This window comes from Aulonocara sp. 'chitande type north' Nkhata Bay, linkage group LG15, assembly GCF_057382095.1.
Source record: "Aulonocara sp. 'chitande type north' Nkhata Bay isolate Kocher_YH1m ecotype deep benthic linkage group LG15, A_spYH_male_GT1.1, whole genome shotgun sequence".
In the NCBI taxonomy this organism is placed as follows: domain Eukaryota; kingdom Metazoa; phylum Chordata; class Actinopteri; order Cichliformes; family Cichlidae; genus Aulonocara; species Aulonocara sp. 'chitande type north' Nkhata Bay.
This window is the reverse complement of record NC_141358.1, coordinates 25,031,001-25,050,858: the sequence shown is the minus strand read 5'-3', so window position 1 is coordinate 25,050,858 and position 19,858 is coordinate 25,031,001. Positions and strand designations below refer to the sequence as shown.

Here is a 19,858-nt window from a genome sequence, read left to right as displayed (position 1 = left end):
TAAAATTACTCTTATTAATCTTTCTGGGTCACAAAATAAACTTTTAACATATTTTCAGGCGAGAAAGTAGCTGTGTAAACATCAAATATCTGCTCGGTTTATCAAGATATCGCATCTTTGCTAAAGTGCTTCGACGTTTTCGGAGACGTCTGCTACCCACCAGCTCGATAGCTAGCCGGGAGCTCGAGGGTTACTGATGCGGCCGAGAATGGCACAACTCCCGGCACATCATTTTCAGATCACCGCGGACTTTCGCTGCTCGGGTTAAACGTTGTCAGCCGGTGATCAGCTGTGATCAGCTGATCACGGGGCCGGGGTTAAAAGAGAGACGCCAGACATCATTCTCTTCGTGTCAGGAGCTCCGAAACTCTGCCGACGTCAGTCTCCGCCTGATTCAGCAACCGTGAGTGATTATCCCTTCAATCCTTTTTCTCTTCCCGGCTCCGCTCGCTCTCTGTCGGTAACGACCGTTCCGAAGCCACGCTTCGTGCACTGATCGTTACTAGAATAACTGCGTGCCTGCTCCAAACCCACCGCTAGCCTTCGCCGCGCTTGGGTCTAGCCAACACGCCACACGGGCACGCCGAATTACTGTGTGTAACCCGCCCGGCCGTGACAAACGTAATATATAAGTCACTTAGACAACCTAAAAATGTTATTGTTGGGCTTTTTTTCAGTGTTTTGTTTGTTCGTGAGTAAATCGGTTTGGCTGAGATTAAAGTTATTAGATTAGATAAAATAAAACTTTATTAATCCCCCGGGTGGGTTCCTCCTTGGTTTTTACACAGCTGACTAAACGTCAAACAGAAAACTGATTAAACAGAAGTGTGAGATGGCCGAGAGTTTACTCCAGTGTCCTGTTATATTTTAGACAGCAAGGAGCAGACGGCTGAGTTTATTAAACTCCACCGAGACAGCGGTGACGCTAATCAGAAGGCTAGACCGTCCAATTTCACGGCCGTTTACTTCCGGCCTACCCAATCTTCTGAGGACCCGGCCCACGTAGACCGCGAAGGCCGGGTCCTCGGGAGAATGTAGCCCATGAATTTGGACACGACCAGAGCGTCGCCCTGTAACCATGGCAACCGTAACGCTGCCGCCTGGAACAACAGAACATAGCTGTCAAACAAAACCCAAACAGTCCTGACCCGCAACAAAATGAAACAGGAAAGTACCGCAGTGTAATCCATTTATTTCAACAAAGTAACTGTATTCTGAATACCACCTTTTTAAACGGTAACTGTAACGGAATACAGTTACTCATATTTTGTATTTTAAATACGTAACGGCGGTACATGTATTCCGTTACTCCCCAACACTGACTACCAACTCTCCAGCCATGTTGATGGATTGCCTATATTGGCTGCACAGCAAAATCTCCAGTGTTAATTCAACTCCTATAGTGTTAAAGTTAACACTTTTCCAGTGTTTATATAATTCTCACTGGTTTAGAGTTAAAGTAACACTTTGCAAAGTGTTATTATTTTAACTCCATTGTAGTGTTAAAAATATAACACCCATAGTGTTAAAATTTCACTCTGTATGGTGTGAAGTGTCTTCACTCAGAGTGTAACTACCTAACATTTATAGTGTTGTTTTAGGACACTGATAAGTGTTCACTTTTACACTGGCTTGGGTTAACTCTTTTCACTGAGGGTGTTACTACACAACAACTATGGTGTTATTTATGACACTTTTAAGTGTTTATTTTCACACTGGATTGTGTTGACTGTTTTCACTTAGAGTGTTATTCTGTAACTTTTACAGTGTTATTTTGGCACTTTAAAGTGACATATATGAGCTTTTAAATACTAGTCTGTATTAATTGTCTGAATACAAAAATGCATTAAAGTGCAATTACTGTATGACTACTGTGTTACATTCAGTGAAAGTCCTTGTTAAGTCCCTTTACAGGATAAAAGGAGAAAACATAAAATTGGTCACATAAGAATTTTAATAAATATTAAATTCCAAGCACCATACAGCATACGTTCACAACAAAAATAATGGCACAATGTACAGACCATCATCATCACCATAAGCACTTTGCAAATCAAAGGGCTTGTATATTTCAATACAGTCTGCTTTAACAACATCTTTTTCATCAGTTTCAAACACTTTATAAGCATGGCAATGTTCACTGAAATTTTCAACCACAAGCTTCTGAACTATGAAGTAGGTGTGACTATTGACCAAAACTATTGTTTTTATTCTGCAAAACACCGGCATCTCATGTTCAGAACCACAACAAATGACCAATCCTGTTCTGTACTCAGTCCCATTAATGTTAACCCAATTAGCAGAGAAAGCCTCTTCTGCAACAGCAGGCAAGCCTAGGGAGATCATTTCACTATTTTCCTCACTATCAACATCAAATGATTTCAAGGGCCCATACTCAACATGGCTTAAAGGACATGTCTCCCACTTGTATGCTATGGATGTTTGATGTTTTTTGGCAAGTGACACTGTGATGTTCTTAAAGTTCTTAAGGGTGTCTTTGAACACCCTATGTTTAGCCTCACCTCTCATGCTCCATACATGCAATAATGGCCCAATTTTTCTGATGCAAGTTGGGTAGTGCAACATAAAGTGGTGTTTGGGAATCATGTTCCTACCTGGATACAACAATTTGAACAAGTCATGATGTTCCATTGTTAAATGTTTTAGAAGCACAGTCATGCCATGTGTAACAGATGGAGAGAATATGATGTTAATTATTTGCAACAATAGCAATAGCATAGTCCAGTTCTGATTTCCTTCTGGCACAATATCACCAAAAATTAAAGGAATGTTTCTTATCAGACAAAGAGTCTGAATGGAGTTAAGACCTATACTATTACCACTACTGTCTAAGTTCACCCTTGTTGGACGATTTTTGCTCTCCAAGTAGCCATAGTCAAAAGCATAGATCCGTGACAAAAGAGCAGGTTTCGGCAGAAAATTGTCTGACAGATATTCCAACAGTAACTTTATCTCATATTGTGCTACCCCTTCGAGAATATCATGCATAATGTCCAAGGAAAAGTTCTGGCAAACATGAAAGAATTGAAGAGTGTTCAGTGTAGAATTCTTTCTTAAGCCAAACACATGTAGCTTTTGAGGATCAGATTGCAACTCACTGCAGTGCATTTCAAAAAGTTCTTTCCCTCGTAAGATGATCTTTGGATCATCCTCAGTATACACACTCTGTGCATCCTGTTTTGCAATTAAACACAAACGACAAAAGTAACGTCCACTGAAAGACTCAACAAAACCCAAAATTGAGTGCATCCCCAAGTTGTCCCCAGTTATCTGACATATAGTGCCATGGACCTTTTCAGATGAGAAGGGTAAATCAATGCCATGGCTCTCCAAAAACTTTATGTCATCAATCAGAGGCTGTAAAATAGGATCAAAGCCGTATTTTTTCACATCTTCTGCATGAAACAATGCAACCAAATGAATGTTCATCAATGCAGAATTTAACTTTGGAGGCAGATTTCTGAGGACAAAATAGATTGCACCAACTTTGTGAACACCACGTTTGGAACCAAGTGGATTAGCAGTCTCAAAGTCATCATAATAAAGCTGAATTTGCAAAGAAGTCTGTGGTTTTGAAAACAATGGATGAGACTTATAGTAACTCCCATCACAAAAGTCTTCATATCTGTCTTCTTTTGATACACATGGTTTAGCAAGCAGCTCGCAAATATAAGAATTGCGACATATAAATTTGATTGTTTCCAAAATTGGAATGTACACAAAAGTGTCTTTTACTGGTACCTGGTCATAAGTGCCTGATTTTTTATTTAACCTTGTATCATAGCGTATTCCTAAAGTCTTTTCCACTGGATCCACAATTCCCCATTTTTCACGGAAATATGACTTTCTTTTAGCTTCAGTGTCGAACTTCTCAACTGGATTGTCAAAAGTCTCAAGACATTTTTCCACTGGAGATCTAACAGGATTTTCTGTTGGCACAACGTTCAGTACTTTATGTTTAAACTCACAGTGCAGTCCATCAGCAAAATCTTCCAAATCACAAACAAGTGATGACACAAAACTATTTGCCAAACCACTACCATTGAGTTTACCAATAATTTTAGTGCAAATTGCTTCAGAATTTTTTTTAATTCTTTGACCTGACCCATTGTTTTCAGAACACCCAACCTCTAGGCTCTGAGTAACACTTGTTCCTGCAACTGCTATGTCTGTATCTTGTAATCTGTCAAAATCAGCTTGAAATGACTCTGAGGGTTCTGCATCACCACTTTGACAACAATCTTCATCATGAACACTATTTAAATGTTTTTTTAAACCAGAATATGTAGTGAACTGACGGCTGCAACCATCTTGTGAACAAGCCAACTTAAATTTGGTGCTTGGATAAAAACTGTGACCTAGTCGCAAATGACTTATCAAAGCCTGACTGGTGCTATGCAGAGTTTGACAGATAAAACATTTAAACATGGTTCTCATTCAACATTTTGGCACGCAACTCACGAACACGTGGTGACTCATCTGTTGAGGTGGCATCAATGTTGAATATGGTGGTCTGCACAAAACTGTAGAGATGAACCAGTGACTCGTCGTAAGATAAGTTGAACACGTAGTGGGATTTGAAAAGTTCATCAAAAGCACTGAGTGAGCTGGTGGCTTGGCAGGGGATGAGCTGTTTGTCCACTGCGATGTAGAAGGTGTCAATGCTGTTCTGGGTTCGACCAACAGCGAGGATGTATGGTTGTTTACCATCTCTTGCTTGCAAGTGTTCATCAATGCTGCAGCATGACTAAAAACAAATGAGATATTGACATATAGGCCTAGCTTATACTTGCTGAGTATGAACCATTCATTCAGTTTGACATTATGTGCCTTGCTAACTTATTACAAAATACTAAGACACATACTTCATGGAGAGGAAAACTAAAAAGTGCAAAAACTGAAAAAGTGTTTTGTAGGATTTTAAAAAGTGAGACAACATATTTACCTTGTGAAAGTGCACCATTTTGTGTGCTGCATCAGTTGGACTTATTTTGGTTCTCCTCTTTCGTCCAGCTGTGGGTGGCAAAAGTTGAAGGAGTAGCAGCAGAGAGGCCATGTCACTGTCCCAGTCTGTGTATGGTTGAATTTATAAAACAATTTCAAAATGACAGGTAAAAATAAATATTATTAAAATCAAACAAGCATGGTGCGACGCCTACCATTTACATCACTCTCTGTTGGTTTCTCAGCAGCTTTTATCAAACGACACAGGTCAGTTGATTGAGTCAGCTGTTTGGCTTCTTTAATAACCTTTGGCTTGAATGACATGTCCCACTTCTCAAGCAACTTGGTGGCTGTTTCAGCACCAAACAGCAGCAGGAAGTCTTGATTGACCTGTTCATCATACACACAGGACATAAAGACAGTGCTCAACATTGTTTACATTGCAATGTGATTTTGACCAATATGGGATATAGCCTGACTGGGATGACCAATGATCACATCTTTTACTGTTGCCATCCACATCAGCAAAACAAAAAAAAAAAGGATTAACAGTTGAAAATATCAAGTGATTTGACTTACTAGTCCTTTGACATCCAAAAAGCGTGGAAATGTTTTGAAGACATCTGCAGTTCTTTGTGGATCATGCACCAGATCCTGGCGATGTTGGAACGTCATTTTCATCTTCTGAAATACACTTGCTTCATCAGGAGAGTGAACAAGAAATGAGATGGCCTCCTTGCAGGCATCTCCATCAAGTTGCTGAGGCAATGTGGTTGCTAATCTTCTGCGCTTAGGCCCTTGTTCTTGATGCACTGGGACTTCCTTCACTGGCCGTTTGGTTGTAGACCTGGACATGGTTTTGAGGCGCCACGCTATATATCCAGTGCCTTTCACTCCGTCGTAGAAATGCTCCTGTCACATTTAAACATAGATGAAAAATAAACATCAAATGCGATCTTACAGACTTTGCAGATTCAGCAAAAAGAAACCCAAGGACTATTATCATGTAACAGGTGCAATACATGTTAAACAACATCCACAATTTCAATACAGTTTTATGACAATAGTTATTACGAAAGAGGAATTAAGATTTTTCTTTTAAATCATTTAGCTGATGTAATTATTCCATGATGAAAACTAAATAATGTGCTGTTTTACAATCACTGCATGACTTACATAGCCGTTTGAAGAAAATGGATCCTTCAATGAGGGAAAGAGTGTAATTATTCCAAGGGCATATTTCTCCTTTTGCTTACGGGAGGGAATTCTGCTATAGAGGAAATACAATTGACAATGTTAAATCAGAAGTATGTGTCTTTACTGCAGTATACATTACAAGAATATTCCATATGGCCCATCTTTACTTTTTTATTAGGTACTATTACTCTTACCCATGTCTCTCAGTCATATCACTTGCCAATATGTTAACAAGCTGCCGCCGGGTGCGGTGGCTCAGTGAATTTTCGGCATTGTATTCTTCAAGAATTTCCTCTCCACCAGGTTTCCTAGTCAAGGCATTTTTAACCATCTGCTCATATAAAAGGGAAAATAATAACAATAAAAACTTGTTTGTCAGTAAAGGTGAAAGTTTAGAGGAATGTCAACAAACCTGTGAAAGACATATCTAGCAAGAAGCACTAACTTCTACTAACATTTTTTCATACAGGGCAAGTTGGGAACCACCATGTTTTGAATTTCAATTTGTATAACAATCTACAGTATAAATGGTGTCAACTCAAAAATACAAAAGACATTTTCTGTTCTCAATTACCTCTTTTGCAGCCTCTGACACAGAAACATTTGGTGCAGAACTGTCTTTGCTGGATCTACTGCGGCCTGCAGGAATGCCCTTTTCCCTGAGGTCACTGTCACTTGATGAAAGTGATATAGTGTCCGTGAGGGAAGATAATGTATCCGAGGAGGATGGTGTGGAATGAGCTAAAGGACAAAAATCTTTGGGAGAGATGATTTGGTTAACTTTCTTTAGGCTACTCCACAATGCCATTAATAACACAATTTCAATGTTCATGTTCAGACAACATTCTATACAAATATGACCCAGCCCTGTCCACTGTCATGTATATTGCATGAAGACAGGTCAATGTCATCTGCATCAAGAGCAAAAGAACTTGGCTCTACATTGAGTGGGCTATACTCTGAAAATTTAAGTTATGATAACATTTACCTTCATCTGAAATCTTTTCACGTATTGTCAGGCATAGGTCTGGTTGGGCCTCCAGTAACTCCAGAAAAATGTCTTCTTCGACAGCTGTGTCAGTTTCATCGAAAATATCAAGGTCAGCAGCATCCGGAAGTCCAAACTTGGTTTTGGCTTTACAAAAAGATAAGCATAATGTCACCTAAAACGCCTGAAAAACTTTTTTAAAAACTAATTTTGACTTTTTTATTTAGCTAATATTTATTAACAGCTGTTTTACCTGTCTTTAAAATGGTTAAATTAGACAAGTCTGCAGCAACAATATAGGCCTAGGCCTACTGCTCTGTACTGTTTTTAATGTCACACATTAAAATAAAATGTGTTAACATTTAATTCGTTTTTTAAATAGATGAGATGCAAACATGATGAACTGATACATGTGCAACAAATTTTGTTCTGCCAGGTTATCTTACCTTCACTGATGAATTCTAGATAAGTGAATCCTGCGTGCAATTTAATGTACTTCTTTACATTGAGGTATTTCACTTTCAGCAACATGTCTTACAACAGCACCTGGTGGAGAGAAGGGGGCACAGAATATTTTTTACCATATATTTAAACCATAGCTTAAGTGGCAACAAATCCGGACAACTTTAAGAAAATATTAGGCTATACATTGTGTGATGATCTGTGAAGGGGTGACAGACCACTTCAACCTCAGGAACATAATTTGGCTTCCCCCTGCGCACTAAAATAGCTGAACTTGGGTACACAGAAATAGCATCCAATGAATTATCCACCCATCCACATGTTTATAAGACGACAACGGCGATCTTCTCGTCTGCACGCAGGCTAGATACTTAGTTCTGCTATGTTGCGAGTAAATCGCTGTAGCCTACTTGGGGAAAAGCATCTCTGTTTAAACCATGTCAGGATGATAATCCACATAAAATTTCCTGTTGAACGCACACCTGCCTTCATCACGCTTTCACTTATGACAACAAATATCCCTTATACTGTAAATTAATGAGTGCAAGTCTTACATTTATATCGGGAGTTTCTGACACATGCACAGCCGTCTGGCTAGTTGCTACTTTGTGATGGTTGTTTTGTGACACGACATGCTAGGATTATCAGTGGAGGCGACGTCAACGACCCTCAGTCGTTATACCGCTTTGTCTTAAACACTGGATGGTAGCCTATTTCACTAAAACTGTAGAAAAGGGGAAAATGTTCCCTTAGATTAGGCCTACTACAACATAGGGCTGCTCGATTATGGCAAAAATGATAATCACGATTGTTTTCACTGAAATTGAGATCTCGATTATTTGACGATATTTATTTAACAATAACAATGTATTGAATAATGACTTTAAAGATTGTCAAAAAATAATATAAAATAGTGTGCAAATACTGATAACAGTGCAAATGTTTGCAATATAAAAAATAAATGAAAAATGTAAACATCTATGTTTAGTGAACGTTGCAGTGTTGCTCTGTGGTGCAGCTACAACACTGTAGCAAAGTTTACACACTATGTCTACTTGATCCACGTCTGACTCCGCGAACCCATAATGTTTCCACACCACTGAAGTTTTTTTTACCTCTCTTTTCAACCAACGGCAGTCACTCTCCTCTCCAAATAACTTCTGCTTAGCTTTCCGAGCTTCCCTCGGGTCCTCTTAATTGTTGTGACACGTGTTCGAAATGCAGAGAGGTGCGCTCGATTTGCCACACGGAGCAGCGCGAGAGTAAAGCACGAGGGAGGGGCTAATAATCGGCTCAGTCATTTTTAATGATCGTTGAAAGCCCAGATCGTAATCGTGATTAAAATTCGATTAATTGAGCAGCCCTACTACAACATGTATGATATATCCTAACCGTTAGCAAGCAACCCATGCACAAACGCAGCGCGCCTTGCTTGGTCACTAACATCTAACAGAATTCCATAACCCCCTGCCACTTCAAAGATTTGTAGGCTAGGCTACTGCTAAACTCGCTGGTAGCACGTGTAATTAGCCTATCTTGACGCTTTCCAAAACTTGACTTGAACGTCTCCATGTGATTGTTTAGTTCACTTTTAAATAGGATATTTCTGAGGCGAATGTTCGCTTCCCTTAAAAGCAGTGGGCTAAACGCATTTGTCTTAGCTGCCAGCTAGGCTACCACAAATTCAAATTTTAACATTACATTTAACATATCCAGAGGATAGCTAACTCCTCCCTCGTTTCATTTAATAAGCATTGAACACTGGAAAGCATTTCTCTTATGACATTAGAACTAACTAGAATTGAGAATTATATTAAGCACGCATTTATTTTCGCTGCAATATTAACTTGTTATAGAGGATAGTTTAGCTACCTAAGCTAACGAATCCCATCTCTTACCGCAGATGAATACACTCCACATTAGGAAAATATTGCATGCTTCTGATAAATAATGTTATAGGCTAGTTAGTTACAATATTTAATAATGATAAAATAACATAGGTCTTGTTGTATAGTTCTTACCTGAACAACCTCCTCGATCTTGACAGCAAACTTCTGGCGGACTCCTCATGCCCATGAGCGCGAAAAACCCGGATGTGGAAATCAACTCCAAATGAGTGTTATAGTATTGACTCTTTGAAATAACTCCGGCTACAGAGCTTTTTCAGCACCGTTAGTGTTACTGTAACTCTCAAACCAACACTTTTCAACTCGAAATTTTTAACACCAGTAATTTTAACTCACATCAACACTTCGGATTTTGCTGTGTGGAAATATTAATTTCCAGAGAAAGGACACAGACAAACGATGCTTACAGGATGTGATGTGACAACACTAATGAAATATTGACGTGTCATATTTGTCCAAGGCGTATTTCATTGTTATGGAAAAAGAGAATATCAAAATCATGATGACCAATTGGAGTGGTGATGTCTATGACTTTGTGTATATAATTTGGAATTTTGTACAAATGTAGGCCAATAAGGAATATATGATATCATTAGGGTTAGGGACACAAACAGACACAATTGAAAGGTACAAATGTGTTGTGCCATCCTCATCCATCCTCATCCGCTTTGTCCGGGGCCGGGTCGCGGGGGCAGCAGCCTAAGCAAAGAGGCCCAGACCTCCCTCTCCCCAGCCACCTCCTCCAGCTTATCCGGGGGAATACCAAGGCGTTCACAGGCCAGCCGAGAGACATAATCTCTCCAGCGTGTCCTGGGTCTGCCCCGGGGCCTCCTCCCGGTGGGACATGCCTGGAACACCTCACCCAGGAGGCGCCCAGGGGGCATCCTTGTCAGATGCCCGAACCACCTCAGCTGGCTCCTTTCGATGTGGAGCAGCAGCTGCTCTACTCTGAGCCCCTCCCGGATGGCCGAACTTCTCACCCTATCTCTAAGGGAGAGGCCAGCCACCCTTCGGAGGAAGCTCATTTCTGCCGCTTGTATCCGCGATCTCGTTCTTTCGGTCACTACCCACAGCTCGTGGCCATAGGTGAGGGTAGGGACGTAGACCGACCGGTAAATTGAGAGCTTCGCTTTTATACTCAGCTCCCTCTTCACCACGACGGACCGGTGCAGCGTCCGCATTACTGCAGCTGCAGCCCCAATCCGTCTGTCGATCTCCGGCTCCCTTCTCCCATCACTCGCGAACAAGACCCCGAGATACTTGAACTCCTCCACTTGGGGCAGGAACTCATCCCCGACCCGGAATGGGCACTCCACCCTTTTCCGGCTGAGAACCATGGCCTCAGATTTGGAGGTGCTGATCCTCATTCCCGCTGCTTCACACTCGGCTGCGAACCGTTCCAGTGCGAGCTGGAGGCCCTCACCCGATGAAGCCAACAGAACCACATCATCTGCAAAAATCAGAGATGAGATTCTGAGGCCACCAAAGCGAAAGCCCTCCGCCACTTGGCTGCGCCTAGAAATCCTGTCCATAAAAATTATGAACAGAACCGGTGACAAAGGGCAGCCCTGGCGGAGCCCATCACCCACCAGGAACGAGTCCGACTTATTGCCGGCAATGCCAACCAAGCTCTTGCAACGGTTGTATAGGGATCGAATGGCCCGTAGCAATGGGCCAGACACCCCATATTCCCGCAACACCTCCCACAGGACACCCCGAGGGACACGGTCGAATGCCTTCTCCAAGTCCACAAAACACATGTAGACTGGTTGGGCAAACTCCCATGCACCCTCAAGTATCCTGGAGAGGATAAAGAGCTGGTCCAGTGTTCCGCGACCAGGACGGAAACCGCATTGTTCCTCCTGTATCCGAGGTTCGACTAACGGACGAACTCTCCTTTCCAGAACCCTGGCATAGACTTTCCCAGGGAGGCTGAGGAGTGTGATCCCCCTGTAGTTGGAACACACCCTCCGGTCCCCTTTCTTAAAGATGGGGACCACCACCCCGGTCTGCCAGTCCACAGGTACTGCCCTGGATCTCCACGCAACATTGCAGAGGCGTGTCAACCAGGACAGCCCTACAACGTCCAGAGCCTTCAGGAACTCGGGGCGGACCTCATCAACACCAGGGGCTCTGCCACCAAGGAGTTGTTTAACTGCCTCAGTGACCTCGCCCCCGGAAATTGGCGGGTCATTCCCCTCATCCCCAGACTCTGCTTCCTCCTCGGAAGACGTGTCAGTGGGATTAAGGAGGTCCTCGAAGTATTCCTTCCACCGCCTGACAATTTTCTCAGTCGACGTCAGCAGCGCTCCGCCAGCACTATACACAGTGCAGGTAGAGCACCGCTTTCCCCTCCTGAGACGTCTGACGGTTTGCCAGAATCTCTTCGAGGCAGTCCGAAAGTCTTTTTCCATGGCCTCTCCGAACTCCTCCCACACCCGAGTTTTTGCTTCAGCCACTGCCCGAGCCGCATTCCGCTTGGCCTGTCGATACCTGTCGGCTGCCTCCGGAGTCCCACAGGCTAACCAAGCCCGATAGGACTCCTTCTTCAGCCTAGTGGCTCCCTTCACCTCTGGTGTCCACCATTTGGTTCGGGGATTACCACCACGGCAGGCACCAACCACCTTGCGGCCGCAGCTCAATGCAGCAGCTTTGGCAATGGAGACGCTGAACATGGTCCATTCGGACTCAATGTCCCCAGTCTCCCTCGGAATGCTGTTGAAGCTCTGCCGGAGGTGTGCGTTGAAGATCTCGCGGACTGGGGCCTCTGCTAGACGTTCCCAGCACACCCTCACTACGCGTTTAGGTGCACCAGGTCTGTCCAGCGTCTTCCCCCGCCACCTGATCCAACTCACCACCAGGTGGTGATCAGTTGACAGCTCAGCCCCTCTCTTTACCCGAGTGTCCAGAACATATGGTCGCAGGTCTGCTGATACGATTACAAAATCGATCATCGACCTACGGCCTAGAGCGTCCTGGTGCCACGTGCACTTATTGACACTCTTATGTTCGAACAGGGTGTTCGTTATGGCCAAACTGTGCATACAAATGTGTTGTGCATAAAACGAAATCAAACGTGCTGCAGATGTGTCACAAGTTGATCTGGCTGTAGGCTGTGGCACTTGGCCAGAGGTGGCGCTGGTTGACTCGACTCCATGTTAGTGCACAAAGTAAACTGCTCGCTTTAGTTGTGAAGCAAAAACGCTGAATTCGGAGAAATAAACCGTGCGAGGGGAACGATAATGACGACTAGAGTCTCCCGATCGTTTACTCTTGCTGTCCTGTGAACAACATCGGCGTGGTATTACTTGTTTGCTGTTTTCGCGATCGCGTCGTGCATGAGGATATCACCAGGTAAACTCGCCACATTTTTAAACATTTTGTTGTTCAACAGCATCAAGGCTGACGGAGTGTGTTTGAGATAACCTCACAAGTGTCACAGATGACACATTTGGCGTTTTTTTTGCTGGTTTGTCGGTAGTAGCTCCTGAAAAGCAAGAATGCCACACATCTGTTCGACCAACGCCAGTTGATCTAAACGCCAGTAGATCTGGAACACCGTCTTTCGTGCTTGGCTCTCCTTCCTTTGCTAACGTGATGCACATAGCGCAGAAGCCGATGCTGCATTCACTTACACTCGGATATCTGAGCTTCATCGTGAAAACATAATCGGACATTTGATATTTGATTGAATTTTATTGTTTTGCCTTTGGGGTGGCACCTGGGGTGGCCAGTCTGGTTGGGGGGGTGGCCTGTGCCCCCCCAGGCCACCCCGCTGGACACGCCACTGGTTATCGCCAGACGATAGGAACCATCGATTTAGGGACCACCAGGAACTGTGTAGGAACGTATACACATGCACTTGGTGGCCCAGTGAAGAACAACGGTCCATCTAACGGTACCTATTGGGTACAGGGAATGGCATGGTTATGTGGACAGCGTGCCTATTTCGTACTCCCAGAGCAGTGGACAGGCACATGCGCTCCTATATTCATCTCTGACCACACATTCAAGATAACGGCAATCAAGAGCTTCCAATCTACGAGAAGGAAACGAGAAGCCCAGCAAGTGGAGCCACATGATTCCGTGTGGGGCACTGACGTACCGAAAGAATTTAAAACATGGACTACTGGAAATATTGTCCATGCAATATTTCCATGGATTGGAGTTGGAAAACATGCCCGAACTCTAGATTATCGTTTTGGGCTGTTTTTAAATGCATCGACCACCATCAACAAAGAGCAAAATCAGGAAATTGATGCCATAAGAATAACTGTTATGCAACACAGAGTTGCTCTGGACATGATCTTGGCAGAAAAGGGTGGACTGTGTGTTTTGTTCAATACAACTTGTTGCACATATATTCCAGACAATGTGCATTCTGATAATGTGACAAATGCTCTACAATTACTTAGAAACGTTCAACAGGCACAGGTAACCAATTGGGCAAATTCACAAAGTAATTGGTGGGATTGGTTTATGAGCAGCTCATGGAGAACATTGATGTTTAAGGTTTTGATGTTTATTGGCCTAATACTTATCATGTTTTGTATCTTTACTACATGCATTATCCCCTGCAATCCCCTTATCCCCTGTAAGAGGAATGGTATCAAGAATGATATCTCAATCTCTTGTTGCATATGTCATTGTGCCAGACGAGGAAGAAGGAGAAGACGATGAGTATGAAACTAATGTGATGAATGATTATGTTTGAATGATACACATTTTATGACGACCAGACTGAAAGCACTCACAATGTAGGGTCTGTGTCTGAAACACATTGATGTATCTTTTTAATTTCAGCTACAAACAGGAGGGAATGATGAAAGATTTTTAATTTTGTGAATTATGTTTAGTTGTAGCTTCATTTAAAGGAAGAAGAGCTTGTGAATTGGAACCACCACAGGAAAAGAGAGTGAAGCCATATGTGTAGAAGAATGCGGTGACATATGATACTACCTCCTGTGTTAACAGACAAGCTAACGGTCTCTCTCTCCTTTTATGGGAATGTCTGAATTTCTATACATACCAAGCTACCTCCTGTTTCAGCAGACAAGTGAACAGTTTTCTCCTTTTATGGAAATGTTTTTGTATTCTGAACATGCCACTCCTACTTCCTTGAAAGCTCATTTGAAGTATAAATAAAGGATGCTCTGAAAGCCCTGGGCGGTTTCCCTGTGTCACATCTGTTGTGCACACTTGGTGCAGAGCAGATCGGACCGTGACCGCCCATGCGCATGTAAAAAATAGATATCTGAGTTGTGAGTTTCTTTATCTTCTAAACAATTTTCTCCTCACAGAGACATTATTTAGGAATGCATGGCTCGAGTTCCCTCACCTCTGTCTTCTCATTTGGAGTCATTTGGAGTGTCATGCAGAACATAGTAAAATGTTCTGAAGTGTCGATTAACGTCTAGAAATTGACCAACTGATTAACTCATGTGTCACATAATTACCCATTTGGAAGCAGCCACGCCAGCACTTAGCTTTACTGGTATCACCATAAATGCATCCCATATGGAAAACATATATATAAATCTCGTAAAGTTTGTATCTGTCTTGTGTGAAACTGTGAAAACTGCGAAAAGCATACAAGGGTGAAAACAGATGTAAGATCCCTTGAAAAATTATATAAATGAAACTTGCATGTTTTGGATACTTACTAAAACAATATATGAAAGTAATGAGAAAGTGGCCACTTTCATGAGTTAATCATATAAGCCTTATATGATTCACTATATGAAGTAGGCCACATCTTATGCAAGTCTTTAATAAGTTTTTACTATTTCTTTTCCATATGGGATATCTTGCTGGATGCTGGATAAAGGGGTCTTTAGTCATGCGAAAGTGGATATTTCCCTTTACTGTAGTGTGTCAAAGAGCTCTGTTTACACTTACACTTTTTCCTAGGAAAAAGTCTCATGTTATGCTTCTCATCAGACTCCTGATGACGCGGTGATCCTGGCAGATGTTCCTGTTTTAGTGGGAAGCAGATACAGTGACTGACTCCCCACCAATCAGGAAACAAGTGGAGGTTCCTACACAAAGATCCTTTCTTACTGAACCACAGCTCTCACACTTCCTGTGAGTGGGCGAGTTGTTGTGATGTACTCCTACTCCTCACTTGTCTCTCCTCCTGATGCATTTCCTTTCACTTTTTCTCACTTTTCTCACCCATAAACAGTCCAAATAAGACCAAACAGGCCCTCATGTCAGGTATCTGTTGTGCATCAGGTGTCTCGCTAACCTCGACTCCTTCCAACACCACTGTCTTCTTGCATGTGCTCAGTGTAATACAACAGCAAAAGCCAACATCGTGCTGCTGGTCAATGGCTCCTGGAGTGTTGGGCGCATCAGTGTGTTTGACATCAACCCTGACAGAGTCCAGATCGGTAAAGCTTTCACAGCTGTTACTATAACAACAAGAGTCACATGGAGACTTGGACAGCTGCTGATTTGGTCACAGCCATCTCTCAGTCCTATAGTTTCCAAATACAATGGTGTGAAAAGTGTTTGCTCCCTTCCTGATTTCCTATTCTATATATATATATATATACAGTATATATATATGTGTGTGTGTGTGTGTGTGTGTGTGTGTGTGTGTGTGTGTGTGTGGGGCAGTGGTTTTTATCTTGAAGCTCTGCCATGCAGGCCATTTTATGGCCATGTTATGGTGGAGTCATGAACACTGACTTTCACTAAGTGAGGCCTGTAGTTGTAATGAATGTGAGCTCTTGTACTATCTTCATAAGGACCACGGCAGCCCTGCAAGATCACATGGCCGTGTCAAAAACTTAAAGTGTGAGAGCTGCAGTTCAGTAAGAAAGGATCTTTGTGTAGAAACCTCCACTTGTTCCCTTATTGGTGGGAATTCAGTCACTGTGTCTGATTCCCATTACAATTGGAATTTGTGCCAATGATCAGTGAATCATCCAAGTTTGATGGTAAGCAAAACATTAGACCTTTTCCTAGGAAAAACAGTTTTTTGTGACAACTGGCCAGTTTCTGTGAAAACATTTCACCTCTTAATCAAGAGTCTTCTCCAGTTCTGTCTGTTGTTCAAATTTCCTTCTTTTTCAGGATAAAGTGTTTGTTTTTGCACTGGGCAAACACTTTTTCACACCATTGTATTCCTTATTTATTTAGTCTGATCAGTAATTGAGAAATAAGCCAAGTCAGATCATTTGTATTTCTCATTTAAAAAGCAGATCAAAGTGCTACACAGCCATCAGCTGAGACTCAACAAGCTGCTTCAATGCAACTTTTTCCAGTTCTGACAGATATTCTGGCTTAAGATATCTGCTGATACAGAGTACTGATCTCATATCAGTGTTAAATTAATAAGAGTGCGATTAATTCCTTAATGTGTGTGACAACATCAGGCTTGATTTAAACCTTGCTTTAAGGTTACATCCAATAATTTAAAATGATATTAATAAGATAATAAATGACAATCAAGAATTTTTAAGCAAAAAGGAAGTTTGGAGATTGTCTTATAATTACCTAAGAGTTCTGGATCAAGTGATGACTGTTTAAGTAACGGTTTAACTACTGCTAGCTTGAAGGCCTGTGGTACATAGCCAATTATTAGAGAGAGGTTGATCATATTTAAGATTGAAAGATTAATTAGTGGTAGGACTTATTACTGTAAGAAGTTATTACTGAACTTAACGCGGATCAATTGGAGAAAAAGAGTAAAAAAAATGATAATGAAAGTAGCTGTACATAATGTTATGTCTGTGAGATGGTTATGAGTAATTTTTTTTCACGTGGTTAAAATTTGCACAAGTTAATCTCAGTACAAAGGAGAGCAAATGCATCCTTTTTCCTGCTTCTCATGTCTCTCCCCAGCTAAATGCAACACTGACAACAGTGACTGGAAACTGTTGGAAACTGGAGCTCAAAGAGCAGAAACGCTGGCTTGAGGGAGCCGAGGATCCATTAATAATTTGGTCAGAAACAAAAAACATAAACCTCGCTCAACTCAAAGCCACCAAATGACTGAACACTAGACACACCAGGTGGGCTTTCTTCTTCACCTGCTTTAACTTTGTGATCACTTACAGGTCTGGTTCCCAGAATGTAAAACCTGATGATCAGTTCTGCCAGTTTTTTCTGGAGAGGAGACGACAATCCTTCCTCCAGGTACAACTGTAGTGAACTAATTGTCCAATCATTGGTCTTGGGTTGACTCTGTTCAGATACTAGATGCCCCTGGTGATACAAAAATATATATACAGGAGAGGTATGCTGTACTACTGTTGCTGTCAATATTTGCCTGTTTATGTGTTTCTACTCTCATTATGACCTGAATCAGAGCACAAGAAATAAAAGCCTCCCAGTGGGATTCAGGTAAACCGATCCTGGTTCAATTCTTCAGGTGATATCGGATGATGATGATGATGAGAAGTAGGAGGTGGGTGTGGTTACTGTCTGCAGGTATGAAGGCAAAAACTGATATTACCTGCTTTCAGTACTGAGAGAAGCTCTCTGGAGTGAATTTCATTGATACAAATGGAGCGTCTCCAGGTGTGGGGCATTTTCAGCCTCATCGTTCTCACCGCCGCCCAGAAAACCACAAACGGGTAAGCACACAGGCTGAACTACAGGACTCACCTGGACAGTTTAAACTGCTTCTTCATGAGTGTTTTTCCTCTTCTGCTCATCTGTGTATCTACAGTTTTTAAATATATTTTCCTACATTTTAGAAAATAAAAAGTCAGTTCAAAACTGCAGGAGTGGTGTTAAAAATTCATTGAATCTAAGCTGATTTTTCATTATTTTTACAAACATGTTTTATTGCCTTACAGTCATTTTTGCACAAGTTGATTAAAAGATATAGATTTAAACTAATGTAAGTACATATTTTTATAATAAATTAGTTCCAATAAAATAATAAATGTTCACAGTGGGGAAGGTTTCTGTTTCCATTCGCCCTTTCAGGTTTTCTACACCAACTTGTTATTCTTAATGATGTTTTTTTTGGGTGTAAACAAATATATTTATATATTATGGGTTTTTTCCTCAGCCCCCACCCTCAGCCCTCCTACCTGCTCCTTGCTCCCAAAGCCCTCCAACATGGAATCCCAACATCTATATCAGTCACCATCCTGATCCCTTCACCGGTCACTGTATCTGCTCACATTGTTCGTGGAAACCTAACAATGGCCTCACAATCTGTTAAAGTTGAAGGGGGTAAGTATCTGCCACTAACAATTAATTTACAATTAATTAATTATAGCTCTAATCTCACTGTGAAATTCTCTTTCTAAAGGTTCAACCACACTGCTGACTTTGCCGCCTGTAAGTAAGAAATTCCTCTGTAACAAATACAAAGGTCAGTCTTTGTAAAGTCAGTCTGAGCTTTCTACAATTCAAGTCAGTTTTATTTTTTGTTTGCACTTACTGTACTTGTTTACTATGTCCCACTATGCTAATAAGTGCCTTATTTCTTTTTAAATATGACACACAATCATTAGAAAATAAACAATAACACTTTGGACTACTTTTTGAAAACAGGATATTTTACAGTTCAGCTTTAAAATCATAGCTGAAATTGTGGGTTTTGATGCCCCCTTGTGGCCCCTAAAAGCAACTTCCTGGTAAAAGTTCAGAGCCCAGAACAAAGGCCAGTTTTCTGTTCTGAGAGCAGGTCGGCGAGGAGAGGCTTAACTCTGATTCTGTAGAGCACAAACAGACACCATCAGGTAAAATTCAAATGGATGTTGAGCAGATTTTGGCTAATTCTCTCATCTGGACCACAGGCGAGCTCTCAGTCCTCCACGGTTCAGATTACACCCGAGAAACTTTAAACTTTAAACTTGGAGCGTTTTCAAAACCTGCTCTTTCTGTATGCCAGATTAAATTTGTTAAGATGATAATGTGACTGTTTGTCATTTAAGTGTTGATGAATTTCCTTCCATGTTGAATTCTTGCAGATTAGTGACAGCGAGCCCAATCACTGGGAGGCCTACATACTGGAGGTCAAAGGTCACAGAGGAGAAGTCCAGGTTTTCTCCAGCTTCACAAAGCTCCACTTGGATGTTGAAGATATCGCCACCTTCATTCAAACAGACAAAGTAATGTACTTACCTGGGCAGGCGGTGAAGATCAGAGTTGTTTCCATTCACTCTGATGGGAAGCCCTTCATCAGCCCCGTGGACATCATCATCAGGGTAAGAATGATGTTATTGTACCAAAACCATGGAAGAAAGAGAGGACAAGAGGGCAAGATCAGAGACTATTTTTAAAAGATCTCAGGGGAGTTTTACTTGGACAACTTCTGCGTCTGGTTGATTGGATTATGAGTTAATTCTATTACACATGCTTCATATTCATA

The 19,858-nt window shown here is 41.8% G+C and overlaps 2 protein-coding genes across 3 annotated transcripts in view; one reads left to right on the top strand and one right to left on the bottom strand.

Annotated features, from left to right (window-relative positions):
* Window positions 1–2,014: 2,014 nt before the first annotated feature.
* Window positions 2,015–9,694, bottom strand: LOC147313180 (uncharacterized). Of its 2 annotated transcripts, XM_086265147.1 has the most exons (10): window positions 9,634–9,694; window positions 7,597–7,696; window positions 7,151–7,297; window positions 6,737–6,918; window positions 6,357–6,493; window positions 6,142–6,235; window positions 5,545–5,877; window positions 5,181–5,355; window positions 4,967–5,091; window positions 2,015–4,768 (listed from the first exon to the last, which is right to left on the bottom strand). In XM_086265147.1, exons 2-10 carry the CDS (start codon window positions 7,679–7,681, stop codon window positions 4,442–4,444), a joined length of 1,605 nt encoding a protein of 534 aa, XP_086121273.1. In that variant the 5' UTR covers window positions 7,682–7,696; window positions 9,634–9,694; the 3' UTR covers window positions 2,015–4,441. The 2 variants fall into 2 exon arrangements, with proteins under 2 accessions (XP_086121273.1, XP_086121274.1); XM_086265148.1 differs by lacking the exon at window positions 9,634–9,694 and having other exon boundaries at window positions 7,597–7,982.
* Window positions 9,695–17,982: 8,288 nt separating this feature from the next.
* The window catches only part of cd109 (CD109 molecule), a 54,123-nt gene continuing 52,247 nt past the window's right edge, over window positions 17,983–19,858 (top strand). The window contains exons 1-4 of the mRNA XM_086265146.1: window positions 17,983–18,104; window positions 18,548–18,714; window positions 18,794–18,822; window positions 19,458–19,694. Of these exons, the coding sequence (XP_086121272.1) occupies window positions 18,034–18,104; window positions 18,548–18,714; window positions 18,794–18,822; window positions 19,458–19,694 (504 nt within the window). The 5' untranslated portion in view covers window positions 17,983–18,033. The remainder of the gene's footprint in view (window positions 18,105–18,547; window positions 18,715–18,793; window positions 18,823–19,457; window positions 19,695–19,858) is intronic.